This window comes from Lissotriton helveticus, chromosome 9 (genome assembly GCF_964261635.1).
Source record: "Lissotriton helveticus chromosome 9, aLisHel1.1, whole genome shotgun sequence".
Classification (NCBI taxonomy): Eukaryota; Metazoa; Chordata; class Amphibia; order Caudata; family Salamandridae; genus Lissotriton; species Lissotriton helveticus.
Window position 1 is genome coordinate 976,043,941 of NC_136070.1, and position 16,968 is coordinate 976,060,908.

A 16,968-nucleotide genomic window follows, 5' to 3' on the forward strand; every position below is an offset into this window, starting at 1 on the left:
ATAATTATTTACCGGGGACTCCCACCCCGACGACGGGGAATGATTCAGGCATGTGAATCTATGAAAGATACCCATAATACTGGATAAGAAAAGTTTGTCTATGCAAGCCGGCTCGAGCTCTCAAGCCGGCTCGAGCTCTCTGATCACCTTCTGCTGTGCTATTGCAGGTCCCTGTGGTTGACAGAAGCACTATTGGAGGCCGCTCTTTTCCTATGTGTTTCTTTTAGGAAAACCCTAAAGTCTTGGCTGTTTAAACATGCCTAATTTATCTGTTGTTGCTTTCTTTTTGCAGCATCAGAAAGCCCCTTTCTGCGGTAGCAGTTTGCGCTTTAAAAAGTATTCATTCATACTTCATTTTAACCACTGCTGCCTCACAGGCATTTTAGTCTCCCCTCCTCTTTTGCATTTGGTCGGTAGACTACTGCAAAGGACTAGATTCCTGTAATTTCTAAATTCATCTTGCTCTACTTTACCACCGCCTCTAGAGATCGAGAGAGAGATAGAGATATATAGAGAGAGCAATAGAGATATGGATCAGTCTTTAAAAATGTATCATATCTTCTCAACAATACACCAGCTGTACAACTCTTGCATTTCCACTGAGGCTACAAAGGTGCCACCTACATGGAGCTTGAATTGAGATGAACATAAATGACAAAGGGCAAGCCAGCACCATAGACATATCCATTTAAATGTAACTCCTAGCTTCATACCATGCCACTGCTGCCACACCACTACTGGGTCACATTAAAAGAACAAGAGTTTATGGACTGGATGCTTGCAAAGGTCTCAGCCCCTGTCTTGGGTCGCATTCCAGGCAATCATTTTGCCCACTCGAGAAAGGGGGCTACTATAATCAAACCAGACTTGGTCAACATGAAGAGTCCAGTCTGAAACACCAATAGGTGCCCCATCTAAAAACAGAAAACGAGGAACTCGCGTCTTGTGTCAGGATTGCTGGCCAATAGCGAGGTGAAGCTTAAATCCTATAGGACCGCAAGGAAGGGGCCAACATCTCTGGACAAAAATGCCACAGCCACCCTCAAGAGCTCTTAGGACTTCAAACTTCATGGTTGCTTATTCACAGTCCAGATATTTTCACTTAGAGGGCAAATACAAAGTGACTGGCCTAGAATCACGTGTTTCGTTTAAATGCTGAACGCATCACCGGGTCCAGGGTTAGACACTTAGAAGCTAGGCCTCTGAGGATTTGTTTGGAGAAAAATTGAGAAGGATGTGCATCACTTAAATGGGATCTCTTCCCTCCTCGCCGCAGCAGCACCCTGATTGCTTTTCCATCTCACTCCTCAAACAGCCTTTGGAACCCTCAGAGTTACTGAGCGAAGTGCACCGGAAGTGTACCATATACTAACAAAATAAATCACATTCAGGAAAAATGCAAGGCTTGATAAATGGCCACAAACTGTCGAAAAGATCTGAACAGCGCACACATGGCAGTTGCAATAATGCAGGGAATAGTTAAATTTGGAGGAATTGTAATTTTGCCTCGAGACAAATCAGATACATAATGAGTTGTGGAAGCTGATTCTTTGAAAGTTCTAGATGCAGAAAGGTGCCGTGCCATCCAGTCAGAGGAAATGTAAGTGCCATTGCTTTCATTGTCAATGGTGACGTTCCCCTCTTGATCTATCACTGTTGGCTTTTAGTAGACCGAAGTAATTTTGCTGGTCCGGTCCTAGCATCCACATTTGCTGGTTTGCTCACGCATGTTTTGAGGGAAAGGTCAGGATAGGGGAGGAACACAGTCAGATCTTTCCACTGAGAGCTGCACAAGTTATGCAAAACAATAAGCCTGTCTGGGAGGACACTACATCAAATATTTCCTGCTTAGGACGTGGGGCAGTTAATAGACCTTTCCCAGAGTTTAGTGGTTTACTGTGCACAAATACTGCTTTACACATGGCACTGGCTGTACTCACATTGACTTCCCCGGTCTCATTTTCTCTCAGAACAAAACTCAGGATCTTCTCGTTGGGTCCAGCCAGCAGTCTCAGCTGTAAGGGCTGTTCTTCGTCTGGCAGCTTGCGGAGGTAAACTGCAAATAAAATATAAATCCGTTCAAGGACTTTCACCAATATCAAAATGACCACAAAGCAAATAGCAATAGGCAACAATCCCAATATTTGGCACAGCAGATGCCCAATGTTTCTCAATCGTACAGAGGGTAATGCCCCATCTCAGAATCTGAATGAACTGGCATTAATTCTCTCTCCTCATTGAAGAGTCTGAGGGTGGGGATAAATGATCTTGGAATCCAAACAGCAGTGGCCCCTCCCGCCATCACCGTTAAATACAACGGGTTTGGAACCGGTTTCAATATCTTTAATTCTAATCCCCCTGGACCCGTCACCAGGACTCTGATGAGTTCCTTAAGGGCGGGACTAGGGGGATGACACTGCAGGCAGGGGAGTGGTAGGGCACTAGCGTGCAGCACTTGATGGTTTGCCCAGCCGTCTCAGGCCAGCCAAACAGTCATGCGCAGTGAAGCTATCTCAAGTCCCAGCTGCATTGGTGGGGCTGGAGAGAGCAGGCTGCCTTTTATCAACCTGCAGGGACCTCTGACGGAGAGATGGGATGATGGCAAATGTAACAGGTCCTGTGATAACAGAGATCAGAGTACTTATTTGGGCTTTGCACTTCCACTGAGTCCCACACAGTGTTGTTCAGGATTACACCGGGATGGTGCATTAGTAAAAGCCCTTGTAGGAAAAGCTCTGGATTATCTAAGAGCTTTTCCAGAACAGAACTGTACACCTTCTCAAAGATCCTCCCGTGAACTCTCCGGAAGATAGATTAACTCGTACTCTATATGGAATGTATGCAGTTGCTGACATGCAGGAGGAGCTTACAACCCCTTCACGGTATCTCATTAGAGATCATGCTACTAAAGGTGTAAGTTGCAGCTTGCAATTCCTACAAGGCGTTGCACAATAGTTTATTATACTTGCACAACATTACTAAATAGGCACTGCATGAGTTCACAGGCCTAGAAGGGTATTTCATACTCACAGACTGCAGGAGCGCACATTCACTCAGTGCATCATACTGTATCTCAGTCTTTACAATTAATTATTGAGAACTATACAGACCCTTCACTAGACTATGCCATAGCTTAAATCTGCGGAATTATCTCAAGCCAAATTTTAGAAATTCGAAATACCTTGGTCCTCTTTTTCTGCTCTTTCAAAAAGGGCGAATTTCCTCGGATTGTCCACCACCATGAACTTCTTGAGTAAGGCCTCGATCACCTCACTGGATTTGGTGCGGGAGCTGATATGCAGGTGCTTGGCAGTGTCTTTTGGTAGGTAGAAGGACGTCCTCCGCTTCACAGCCTGGGAGCGCGATGAGGCTGGTTTCTTGGCATCATGGATGGACTGTGGCTTTTTGGAGGCAGGCACAGAGACGGGGCGGATCAGCTTCAGCTGCACCCGGATGAACCCAGTGTAGGAGCCATCCTTACTCTGTGGAAAAAGAAGACCTTGATTGGAGCAGGTAGAGGAATCAAATGTGTGCTGTTGTAGAAGGTAACTAAGGACAGAAGAAAAGAGGCTGAGTGATGCTGTTAGAGGAATGAATGGAAAAGGCAGATACTGAACAAGCGGGTGAGTGCAACTACAAGGGTGTAATAAGGAGACAGGAAGAGAAGTTTACTGCTGCTACTGTTGGAACAGTCAGATGAAGACAGCTGCGAGTACTATTGAATGGAGAGCAGAGGTGCAAGGTTGCATCAGGCAGGATCACCTTGAGTGCATTAGTTTAAGGGGGTGAGCAACAATCTCACACACACATAATCCAAGACCTCGAAATGAGCTTCATGAGCCGCTGTCCCAGTCATGCAGAAAAAGTGACTCTCCATCTAGGATTCCCTCAAACTCTGCCAGTGTGGGGCAACTATGAACATTTCTGGATCAGTAAAATCAAAGCCAGCCTGCAGCTCCCTCGGTCTTCAACTGCCAGTTCAGTTTTCCCCTCCATTTTAAGAGCTCTACTCCTAGGGAGGAACATCCTTTACAACGCAACTTTCACTCCGCACTACAATTACGACGCAGCTATTACAACGCAAGCCGTTACAACGACTTGCACTGGAGGGCGCCGTAGGATAGGGAATAGTTTAATTTTCTATCCAACACCTTCCCTACTATCCACGAGGACTGGAATTGGAATAGAAAATTAAACTATTCCACTATCTAGCGCCCCCAACGCAAGTCGTTGTAACAACTTGCGTTGTAAAAGCTGCGTTGTAATGGCATGCGGAGTAAAAACATGCGTTGTGATGTCATACATCCCTTCTAGAATGTCACAGCCCTCAAGGATCAGCCAATGAAATCACCCCATTCAGAGCTTCTCTAGGACACCACCTCCCCTCGGAGAGCTCCCTGGAGCTTACCCATACAACAGCTCACCCGTGGTCATCTCCATAGCACCTGCCAGAACTCAAATCACACACACCCTGGTGGTCATGGCTCACAATGACTCCCAGCTTCACGCCCATACGACAAGCACTCGCACGCCACGGCACTCACCAGACTCATGAACAGGTTGCTCTTCATCTGCCCGTTGTACTCCTTTATCTTGTGTTCAATTTCACTCCGGGACAGCACCGGCTTCTCACGCTCCACCTTTTCATCCTGCGGAATAACAAAAGCCATTTGAACTCGGTACCATGAGAACCCTACCAGGTTTAAATATTTTGCAGCTGCAGGAACACAAAACGCCCGAACACTGGAACGTTACACTGGCATGCAGAGAAATCCAGGCTTTCCCAAAAGGCTCAGGTCCATAATGTTTGGTCAGGCTAAGGGAAAGACATGCTAGGTAAGTCTGTTTAGATGACCAACTCCACATGAGCACCATATGCATTTCGGAGGCAGCGTACAGTTGTGTCTTATTGTGTGGCCAGGCCGCCTAAGGGTGTTCGCCCTAACCACTGCCGTCTGCAAGTAGCCCATCTGGCTGAACCGAAGTTCTGATGAAACAAACGACCTGCATCAAATTCGAAGTACAAAAGAAAACACATGCTTCGGGGTAGCCACAAAGTTAGTGTACCGTTCTCACTAGAAGACTAGACAGTTTGACGGCCAGATTTCGTAACACAGTTCGAAAATCTGCAAGTCTTAATTGAGTCTAGACACAGGGATCCTCGTAGGGGTCAAGGCAAACGACTTGGGAATATATCATCCCAACAAATTGAGGCTCCAACAAATAGGGGAGGATTTGGATGTGGCAAATTATTTTGGATGGTATTTTTTGTCAACAGGATGTCATTTCTGTGGAAAAACATCATATTCTGCACCAACTCAATGTGAGTGCAAAAAGGAAACATACAAAGATGAGTATCATCCTCTAAAAAGGTAACACTATCTGCAGGAAATAACATGATAGGGGAGAGGGTAATAAAACATTTCACAATTCAAAAGACATATCTTTAAAAAATATCTTTAAAAAAAAAGTTTTAAACATTTGAAACGTCCTTGTAAAAGCAATAAGAAAGCGTTTGAAGTGTTTTAGCATAACCAGTATGGTCTTTTTTTAGGTCTTGCCTGAGACAGCGTATGAGCGCCACTTGCAAAACACATTTTGTTACTTGCAGGGGGCTTAGAGGCCGCCAGTTGCTTACCATTGGTTGGTTTCTTGGCAACTCATTTGCCTGAATTTCATATGCTGATGAGTGCAGCATTCACTTCAGCTTCTTTCGTTTGTCCCTCCCCGGAGGTGCACCCAAAGTACCTGTATTCTTCCACTGCTCTGCTTTTTTCTTGGTTTCAACACGCTACTATCTTGCAAGTATTTTACTGCAGTATCCCACATGTTCTCTTCCTCCATGTTACTTTTGCCGCCCAACTCTACATGTTGCTTCGCTATGTTACTTTGCGCCCTGCATGCCCCCCCTATGTATTGCTTAGCCTCTGCCCTCCCTATGTGTTACTGCGGACTCCACCTACCAGCCCTCTGTCTAACGGCCCTCTCCTAACCTACCTTCATGGTCTCCTCCTGTGTTGCTTCACCTTACGTTTTTCTTTTAACCAAACTCAGATCAGCAAAAACAAAGGAAAATAAAATGTGCATTATTTTGTAGACATTTGCATGCTTTCCGCATGCAACAACAAAATGACACTGGGTCTCGTTACAGATTTTTCCTTTTCTTTTAAAAGCCTTGTTGCACAGTATTATAAATGCCGTGTAGCACAGCTAAAACCATCAGCAAAAAGAATTGGTCCCAAAGACAAGACTTTTTGGCTTTGGCATTGCTTGTTTATTTATGGCTATATTTCCAACAAAACTACTCTACTGCGACCTGGAGGTAGCAGGCAAAAAAGCATGATGAATGAGGGATTTTATGATGCAGAAATTCCCCTCAATTTTTCTCGGTCCCCTAGCACCAAGCGCCAATAGTTATATGTTATACGTTTTATGTGGGACTGTAGAGTTGCAGGGACGTGCCAGCTTATGGGCGCTACGAGTGAACTGTACAACTAGAAGCTAAGCCACATGGGCTGTCACCCCTGTATGTACAAATGCGATGTGATTACATGTTGCGTGTCATATGTTGCAAGTGTAAAAAAAACAAAATAAAAAAAAAGTTGGTCGACTTTCATGAACGCTTATACTGGAGGGCTAGAGTGCTGGATATGGAAACCACGGGTGACTAAAAATCAGATTTGGCAGTGCAAATATCGACTGGCAATTCTACTTTGAGCAACAAGGGTTCATTTCAGTAGGCCACTTTTAAAAATGAACACGTGTCTGGAGACGATCCATTTGGCTATCGTCCATCTATGACTCAGTTCACAGGTTTTCCTACTTATTTCACCAGGTCTTAAGCAAGCATGGGTGTGCTTACCTGATGGCTAGGGCGAAACTGCTTTGTCTGATCAGGGCAAACCCAGAGACCAACGTACTTAACATGTCCACAATCCAATCCACCCACGCAGGATTCCTATCTGTGCTGACATCATTCCAAAGCCCAGAGGCCCAGGTGGTGGTTACGCAGAAGTCACCTCATGCACCTTCCACTAATCTTCTCAGAGGAAACTCCTAGATGCACGTGACAAATGCGGTCTTACACAAGTGCTATTGTGCATTTGTGAAAAAATACAAATGTGTATAAATATAAGGCTGCCGCTTTCTTACTTGTACCCCCATCTGTCACAGCCTGTACCATCTCATCTCGTGACATCCGTCCTGCTAAGAGGTTTAACAGATCTGATTCACAGTGTAAAGGTTTTCAGTACTACAATCAAAGAAGAAATTCTAGGATTCTGACGAGGTTACCCATATAGGACAAACTAATGGCCAATTTCGAAACAGAGCTCCAAACCTGGAGACTGATTTTCAGCCCAGAGTGTCTTTGGGTATGCAGAATAAAGCAGGAAATCAGAAATTCGTCCAGAGCCTGTTTTTGTCTAAATATAGTGATAATCAGCAAGCGTACTTATTACACACAAAAGGCAAAAACAGTTTTAATTCATGAAACCTCATCTAGATTAGACATCTCAACTAATATGTGGAGTCCAATATTTCACTGTCAGATGATGTATTGGTTTCATTTGAATGAAATGTAATTTGACCGCTGGGTTGATGGCAACTTATCAAAACTCCAAAATGTGTTTCCTTCTATATAAAAATTGTGAAGACGTACATCATAGATTCTAGCTCTATGTTTCGTAGAGACTTATTTTTTTGGGAGGACATCATTTTCAAACCCAATTTAAATACAATGTTAGGAGTCTACATTTTCCAAAGTGGATCTAGTTGTGAACTATGGTTTACATTCATTTGAATCGGATCCAAATACGTTGAAATGGGTATTTGCAATAAGTGGTATTACAAAACACTGAATGATGAACCAAAAAAGAATCGTGAAAAACCGACATTTGTACTAGGCCATTAGTTTTAAAAAAATCTATTGTTGAGAGTTTGAATAATTGTGGCAGTTTTGCAAAGTTCTGACCTTGCAGGAACACAGTTTAAGGTAGTTGATGTAAAAAATTGTTGTTTAAAAAACAGTCACTATGAGCTACATGCTTGGAAGGAATTTGGAAAATATTAATTCTGCCCACAAAAACTTGTGAGCAAAAACATACCCATACATTGCTGAACTAATGGTTCCTAACCGAGTTGCTGTTTTTTTCCACTTTTAGTGACTCAGATGTGAAGCGGAAACCTTATCAGGGAACCATGAAGAAAGCATTACTTCCAATAATGCACAATATTCACGATATCAGACTACTGCTTTGTTTTGAAATGCGCCTCTGCTTACAGAGTCTTGAAAAAACAGGTTCAGGATGTCATTTCCCAGAGGTCATTTTCCCATCACTAAGTTATATTTTTAACATAAAAATTCTAAATCACACATATCAAAGCAATGTGGGGTGTGCGTGTTACCAAGAAAAGGTGTATAGATCACTCAAAGTCCGCACACTCAGCTGAGCCACAGACGGTCGATTATTACAATGCATAGTTCCTAAAAAAAAAAAAACCACAAAAAAAACCAACCTTTTTTTTTATAAAAAGTTATTCTCCCTATAAGGAAAGGTGGTGTTCGGTCCCATGTTTCATTTCAGTCCTCCTTCTTACTCAATGATTTAAAAGCAATATATGTATTTATGGCGCACTGGTGACCTAGTTCTAGGACACCCCAGCGCCGCACGGCCACCAGCTGCTGCGTGTGCCCACCCTGCCTGACTGCCTCGCTGCCGACGCGTGACCACGCCCCCCCCCCCGCCTTCGCGCGGCGTGGTCCGTGCTCGCCTGACCGGCCCCTGTTGTCTTTGCCGTTTGTTTTGTCATTCTGTATTGCCTGTTTTTTCCCCATTATTGTATTTTCCTTCTTGTGTTGCCTGTTGCTTATCTGCCCTTCGTCCCCCCTCCCCGCTTCCCGCCACCGCCGCTAACCCCGCCCCTTTTTGCATTCTGTACCCTCCCCGCTCCCACCTCCCAGCTGCTCCGCCCCCCGCGCACTTGGCCATATATGGCGACCGTGCGACGCAGGTGAGTGTGACCTAGTTCTAGGACACCCCCGCGCCGCACGGCCACCAGCTGCTGCGTGTGCCCACCCTGCCTGCCTCGCTGCCGCCGCATGACCACGCCCCCCTGCCTTCGCGCGGCGTGGTCCGTGCTCGCCTGACCGGCCCCTGTTGTCTTTGCCGTTTTTGTATTTTGTTTTGTCATTCTGTATTGCCTGTTTTTTTCCCCATTATTGTATTTTCCTTCTTGTGTTGCCTGTTGCTTATCTGCCCTTCGTCCCCCCTCCCCGCTTCCCGCCACCACCGCTAACCCCGCCCCTTTTTGCATTCTGTACCCTCCCCGCTCCCGCCTCCCAGCTGCTCCGCCCCCCCGCGCACTTGGCCATATATGGCGACCGTGCGACGCAGGTGAGTGTGACCTAGTTCTAGGACACCCCCGCGCCGCACGGCCACCAGCTGCTGCGTGTGCCCACCCTGACTGCCTCGCTGCTGCCGCCGCGTGACCACGCCCCCCTGCCTTCGCGCGGCGTGGTCCGTGCTCGCCTGACCGGCCCCTGTTGTCTTTGCCGTTTTTGCATTTTGTTTTGTCATTCTGTATTGCCTGTTTTTTTCCCCATTATTGTATTTTCCTTCTTGTGTTGCCTATCTGCCCTTCGTCCCCGCTTCCCGCCGCTAACCCCGCCCCTTTTTGCATTCTGTACCCTCACCGCTCCCGCCTCCCAGCTGCTCCGCCCCCCGGCGCACTTCGCCATATATGGCGACCGTGCGAACGCGCAGCGGGCGTGCCGATTGTGCGCCGAAGGCGCGCCAAAGGTAAGCCCGTCTGCGCCCGTCCGCGCCTGGACCGCGCCCAGTGCCAGGACCCCTGGCCCCCACCGACGGAAGCCGACCCGACGAACCTACAACGCCGCCGAACTCCTCGCACTCAACACCGGCGGCACCCCGGGATGTCACCGAGCCACCCCGAAGCACACCCACGGACCCTTCAGCTGCCACGCCTGCAAGTTCACCTGCATCCGGACCTACCCTGCACCAGCACCCGCCAAGCCGAACACCAGCAGCAACCACCTCAAGTGCATCCTGCTCAACACCCGCTCCGTCCACAGACACGCCATCGAACTCTGGAACCTCCTCGACACCACAGCCCCTGACGTCGCCTTCCTCACGGAGACCTGGATGAACGCCTCCTCAGCGCCCGACATCGCCATCGCCATCCCAGAGGGCTACAAGATCACCCGGAGGGACCGCACCGCCAACCAGATGGGAGGAGGCATCGCCATCATCCACAGAGACACCATCCGCATCACGACCAACACCGACAACACCCTAACCACCGCCGAACACCTGCACTTCCAGATCCACACGGACCCCAGAACCACCCTCAGAGGCACCCTGATCTACCGACCCCCGGGACCACGCACACGATTCAGCGAGGACATCGCCGACTTCATCAGCCCGCATGCCCTCCCCTCCGCCGACTTCATCCTCCTGGGGGACCTCAACTTCCACCTGGAGAACAACAGCGACCGCAACACCATCACCCTGCTCGACAACCTCGACAACCTCGGACTCAAGCAGCTGGTGTCCACCCCCACCCACCTCGCCGGACACACTCAACGCCGTCTTCTCATCCAGCAAAGACATCGCCTTCAGCCACGCAACAGGACTCCACTGGACGGACCACAGCTGCGTCCACTTCACCTTCAAAAGAACGATCCACCACCACCCGCAACAGGTTGCCCGAAGAAGCTGGAACAAGATCACAGCCGACCAGCTCACCGCCTCCCTGAGCCAGCACCCTCCTGCCGGCTCAGCGAACCCCAGCCAGGCCGCAGACAACCTCACGAAGTGGATCAGCAACTGCGCGGACGAACTCGCCCCTCTGAGGACCCCGCCCAGCAGACCCGGCAGCAGAAAAACCCCATGGTTCACCGACGAACTCAAGAGCTCCAAGAAGAACTGCCGAGAGAAAGTGTGGAGAAGGGAACCAACAATGGACAACATGACCAGCCTCAAGCTCGCCACCCGGAAACACCACCAACTGATCCGCGCCACCAAGAAAAATGCATACAAGGACCGGCTGGACAACAACGCACACAACTGCAAGGAACTCTTCAACATCGTAAAAGAGCTCTCCAACCCCAACGCCAGAAACAACGACATCACCCCGTCGCAAGACCTCTGCAACTCCCTCGCCTCCTTCTTCCACAACAAGATAGCGGACATACACAACAGCTTCAGCATCCAACCGACGCACGCCACAACAACGCCACCCACCACCACCCTCCGCGCCTGGACTCCGATCAGCACCGAAGACACCATCCGCACAATGAACTCCGTCCACTCCGGATCTCCGACCGACCCCTGCTCTCACCACGTCTTCAACAAGGCCAACGTGGTCATCGCACCCCACCTGCGGGACATTATCAACACCTCCTTCGACACCGCCACCTTCCCGGAGAGCTGGAAGCACGCAGAACTCAGCGCTCTACTCAAGAAACCTACAGCGGACCCCACCGAACTCAAGAATTACCGTCCCATCTCGCTCCTCCCGTTCCCGGCCAAAGTCATCGAAAAGACCGTCAACAAACAGCTGGCCGCATTCCTCGAGACGAATGGATCCCTCGACCCCTCACAGTCTGGCTTCCGAGCCAACCACAGCACCGAGACCGCCCTCATCGCTGCCACCGATGACATCCGAACCCTGATGGACAACGGAGAAACAGCGGCCCTCATCCTCATGGACCTCTCCGCGGCATTCAACACTGTCTGCCACCGCACCCTAGTGCAGCGCCTCGGCAACATCGGAATCCAGGAGAAGGCACTGGAATGGATCACCTCCTTCCTCGACGGAAGAACACAGAGAGTCCGCCTACCACCGTACAAGTCAGAGGCCACCGAAGTCATCTGCGGCGTCCCCCAAGGATCCTCGCTGAGTCCCACCCTCTTCAACGTCTACATGAGACCCCTCGCGGCCATCGCACGCCAACACAACCTCAACATAATCTCCTACGCCGACACCCAGCTGATCCTCTCCCTGACCAACGACCCCGCCGCCGCCAGAACCAACCTGCACGAAGGGATGAGAGATGTAGCAGAGTGGATGACGACCAGCCGCCTGAAACTGAACTCAGACAAGACGGAGGTCCTCATCCTGGGCTCCTCGCCCTCCGCCTGGGACGACTCCTGGTGGCCCCCCGCCCTGGGCACCGCACCCAAACCAACGGACCACGCACGCAACCTGGGCTTCATCCTGGACTCCTCCCTCTCCATGACCAGACAAGTCAACGCCGTCTCCTCATCATGCTTCAACATCCTACGCATGCTACGGAAGATCTTCTGGTGGACCCCCACCGAGACCAGGAAGACTGTCACCCAGGCCCTCGTCACCAGCCGACTGGACTACGGCAACGCCCTCTACGTCGGAACCACCGCCAAGCTCCAGAAGAGACTCCAGCGGATCCAGAACGCCTCAGCCAGACTCATCCTCGACATCCCACGAAACAGCCACATCTCCGGACATCTGAGAGACCTGCACTGGCTCCCCGTCAAGAAAAGAATCACCTTCCGTCTCCTCACCCACGCACACAAAGCCCTACACGACCAAGGCCAGAGCTACCTCAACAACCGAATCAACTTCTACGCTCCCAAGCGCCACCTCAGATCAACCAGCCACGCCCTCGCCGCCGTCCCACGCATCCGAAGAGCGACAACAGGAGGAAGGTCCTTCTCCTACCTGGCCGCCAAGACCTGGAACTCCCTCCCGACCGACCTGCGCCTGACCCAAGACCACCTCTCCTTCAGGAAGAAGCTCAAGACCTGGCTGTTCGAGCAGTAACGGCACCCCCCCCCTCCTAGCGCCTTGAGACCCTACGGGTGAGTAGTGCGCTCTATAAATGTCTTGATTGATTGATTGACTTCATACAGTGTCACATGTAATCCCAGAGTATCTTCTGGTATGCCAACTCACTATGGAGCAATCTTGCCGAATAACTACCTATATCCGCAGCAACTCAAAGCAATGGAAAGCTGTTGATATTGCTGATTGTTGATATTGCCATTTCTTTAACCATAACTTATATTTTCTTCTAACATGGGAGCTCAACGAGTTAAGTACTCCCTGCTGATATCTGATATGACCTGCGAGTCAAACGGAACCTTCAAAAAAAGTTAAACTGTTGTAAGAGACCATGTCCAGGTGCAGAATCAAAACTCTGTCCAGTCACAGGGAATTGCAGCCCAGCACATGAACAACCCTAGAATCGGTGCCAACCCCCAAAAAACATTGAGACAGCGTTAACCTACGCACTGAGCAATCATCCATTTAGAAAAGGAATATTCCTCATATCTGCTTTCACCAAGTCAGTCAACTATAGGGGGGGGCAGCGGTGATGTAACCTTTCTACAATGAGATCACCCATGGGAACTGTTAAAATTCTTCATGTGACTTTGCAAATGGAGCATCATGTGACATTTCATGACTTTAGGCTCCACCACGAGACCATGAGTGCAGGAAGTCAATGGTATAATCATATTCATGCAATTAAGCCCTTGGCATTGCGAAGAACTACATATCTGAAGACGGTGCTGATCTAATTGCCCGTTTAGGCCCTAGGCTCAAGACATTACACAGACTGCCTCTTCAGTGGTTAATGGTTCCTGTATCAGCAAGGCCATGTTGCCCGACAGTTTGATTTTATGATTTGACCCAAGACGCCCTTGGCAACTGTACAGCAAGAACATAGGCATAAATGTAGACCATTTTTATTCTAAATATTATATTTTTAAAGAGGAGCAGAAGACTTATTTATCAAAGGGGTCGTGAAAGCAAAGGTCTTCCTTGAAATGTATGCATATTAAATGGTTGCCCACAGCGTGCTGGAATAAGATGGTAGCAGTTTACAATACAACGTGTTGGTGATGGGAGACTTTCGAAGCAGGTTACACGTCAGCTCTTTCACTTCGTAGTCACTTTATACAGTGCAGCAAGCAGGACGCGCGAGCACATGCATAATGCAGGAGTACACAAGTTTACCGGTCTACGGCTATGTGGATCGGCGACTGGTAGATAGCGAGATAGCAGTTTTGTGTTTATAAAGTAGGCATTCTGCTCCCAGTCTAGCCTCGCAGTGTCAAAGAATTTGCACGTGTAAAAACCTGCTGTTTATGTCTAGCATAGAGGTGGTGTTCCATTCGTATTCATAAATTTAAAAACGCCACCATAAGGCAGGACTTCAAAGAAAGTGCAAGAAAAACTTGCTCAGTCCAAAGCAGGGCCACCATGCTGTTCATGAGTGGGTAATGTTGGCGATTTCTTTAGGACAAACGGATAGCTCACCAAGGTGAGGAAGAGGGACCACTCGTTAGCATGAAGTGGTCTCACTGCAGTCCTTTGATCTCGAACATTAAAGTGTGTCCGGCTGGAGTGATGCTCAGAGTGTCCATGGTTTGTTTGGATTCTGCTTGGGGAGCTCTCTGCTGGCAGCCATATCCCTGGGGTTCATAAAGGAGCAGAGGGGGCGGGGGCGGTGCTGGTGCACCTGGGTGTTCTGTGTGTTTGGAACTGCCTCGCTGCATGCAGTTATAGGAAGCCCTTCATAGTGCTCTAAAGACTCACAGCAGGCGCCTGCTTCTTATTGCAACAATACTGCATCGACCAATATGTGAAATAAATAAAGCATGGGGCATCTGCTATTAATGTCTGATAGGGACTCCTATACTTAAGTGCAGTGACCGACAGAAAAGTTCAGCGTTATGACCAAAGAACGTTGAAAAATATATCCTGGGTGAAAACATTTTTACGACGATAAAGTAGAAAGCTGTCGTTGTAAATGAACGAGCACTAAAGTGTTATTTTAACGAAGAGCAGAGCCCACGCTACGTGGCACTTGGGAAGACTCCTGTAAGCCTTGGCCGCAAGCCTGCCAGGATGTTTTTAACTTTAGGCTGCATGGCAATTTCATCAGCTGTATGGCAATTTCATCAGCTGTGAGGTTTTCCCATCTGCACGCCATTCCTTTCTCGCAGTTTGACAAGTGCCTCGAAGACTGCACCTCTTATGTGGAGCGTTTTTTTTTGTTCATTCTTGGTTTTACTTCTGCACGTCTCTTTGCATGGTTCCCACCCGCACGCACCCCCTTCCTCTTCGCCTCAGTGTCCCAGCGCCCCTGCTGTTTCCCAAGGACGAGGCACACAGGTCAAAGGGAAGGGGAGGAGGGTCTTTTCCCAGAACAGACTGTCCAGGGACAGGGCTCGTTCCCTTCTGCGAGTGCTGCGGGGAGCGCTGGCTGGACGCCCGCCCTCGGGCCCCAGGCGGAGGAGCGCCCTTTCCTGCCGGTGTTCTGAGAGTGGTGCCGGGCCCACCCTGCGCACTTCCTCAGGATGCCGAGCCTTCCCACGCCAAGGATCAACTCTCACGGATGCAGGCATGGAGGTGCGGCCGCTGGAAGGGACAAACTCGGGCCCTGGCGAGCCCCTAACAGCATGCAGTGGCCCAGGCCAGAGCGTGCCGCAACCCGTGGCAATACCGGGGAGAACGCACCCCTGCTTGAAGTGCAGGTAATCAAACCCCCATTACACGTCAGCAGTGCTGGTACTCTCTCTCCCTTGCAAGTGAAAGGAGTGCAGGGACTCACTACCTGTCCATCTGAAGCAATGCACAACACCTCTTGTGGACACCCTCCACGAGCAAGCCTAACTCTACTCCTCCTCTCCAAGACCACCCTCATCCAAAGTCTTCTAAAATCCCTCTGCGCCACTCACCTACCTATCCAAACTGAATATCATTCCAGGGAGGGGCTGTCAAAGGCACCTCACTTCCAATCTCTTGCCCCACTGGGTTCTCACTTGATGCCAACCCTCCCAGACCACATTTTAATATTTCGATCTATCCTATCCCGTACTCCCCTTGGCTACCTCTCGCACACCCCAACATCTCTCACGAGGCATTTCTCTCTTCAAGTCCCTAAGTGTCAACCTTGCCTCACATTGGCTCCCCAGCTTTCTGCCCCATCTCCAACTTCGGGGTATCGACAACACTAACCTGCCTTTATGGCCCATGTACCAACTCCTTCCCATGTATCCCACTTCAGGTCCATCGCGGCCTGGTACACCTGCTTTAGCCCCCGTGAACAACCACCCCTTCGATCCCGTTCCCAGGCACATAACCTTTCAGGCGCTATAACCAACCCGATTATGGGAAGTGCACCCGTAACTCTTTTTTTCCAAATTCTTCTTCTTTCCCTTCATTTGCTCCACCTCGTTTTTCTGCGCTTTAACTTTCTCTTGCCCCGCCTGCCCATTTTCACACCTTCTCACTGATGCCTGTGTCTATGATTGCCTGCTAGTTGGGCTGCCCTCCCAGCAGTCTCTCACTTGGAAGGACCAGGGTAGATTGCTGCGAAGTCGGGGCCCGTGTATGCAGAAGGGGATGGAGGGCTGCCAACGAGCAGGCTTCCCCCTCACTGCTGAGAGACGGCTACCGGGAACAGACCAGCACTTTGGCAACAACACTTGCCACCTGTTTCGCCCAATAACAACCTGTCATTTAAAACATACAAGGATAATTTGTCGCTGACAGAGGGGCCTGAGAAATTAAGCAGCCACAGGTAGCACCGACACTAACAAATACTGAATTCTTAGATGGTGCGCACCACAACAAACCTGTCTCTTATTGCCATGCAAATGTCGCATAAATAAAATTATGGGGAAAAAGATGTCACCGCCTACACGCAATAGCCATGTAAATGAAATTACAAAATTAAAAAAATAATAATCTGTAGCATATACTTTTAATAGAGCAGTGCAGGTGTTTGAGCAGACCAGCATCATTACAACAGGTATAGAAACATTTTTTGTTCCAATGCACATCACCAAAAAACAGGATACTCACCCGCACAAAGTAAGCGTATTACTGGCTTTTAATTACTGTGACCTAAAGGCATAGCTCATACACACAATGAGCACAAAAAAATAAAAATAA

General features: G+C 49.1%; 1 protein-coding gene across 2 annotated transcripts in view; it reads right to left on the minus strand.

The window, feature by feature from the left end:
• The window catches only part of RASSF1 (Ras association domain family member 1), a 315,149-nt gene that overhangs the window by 9,657 nt on the left and 288,524 nt on the right, over positions 1-16,968 (minus strand). For both annotated transcript variants that reach the window (XM_078661270.1, XM_078661271.1), the window contains 3 exons: positions 4,545-4,649; positions 3,182-3,482; positions 1,941-2,056 (listed from right to left, as the gene is read on the minus strand). In XM_078661270.1, coding sequence (XP_078517396.1) covers positions 1,941-2,056; positions 3,182-3,482; positions 4,545-4,649 — 522 coding nt within the window. The remainder of the gene's footprint in view (positions 1-1,940; positions 2,057-3,181; positions 3,483-4,544; positions 4,650-16,968) is intronic.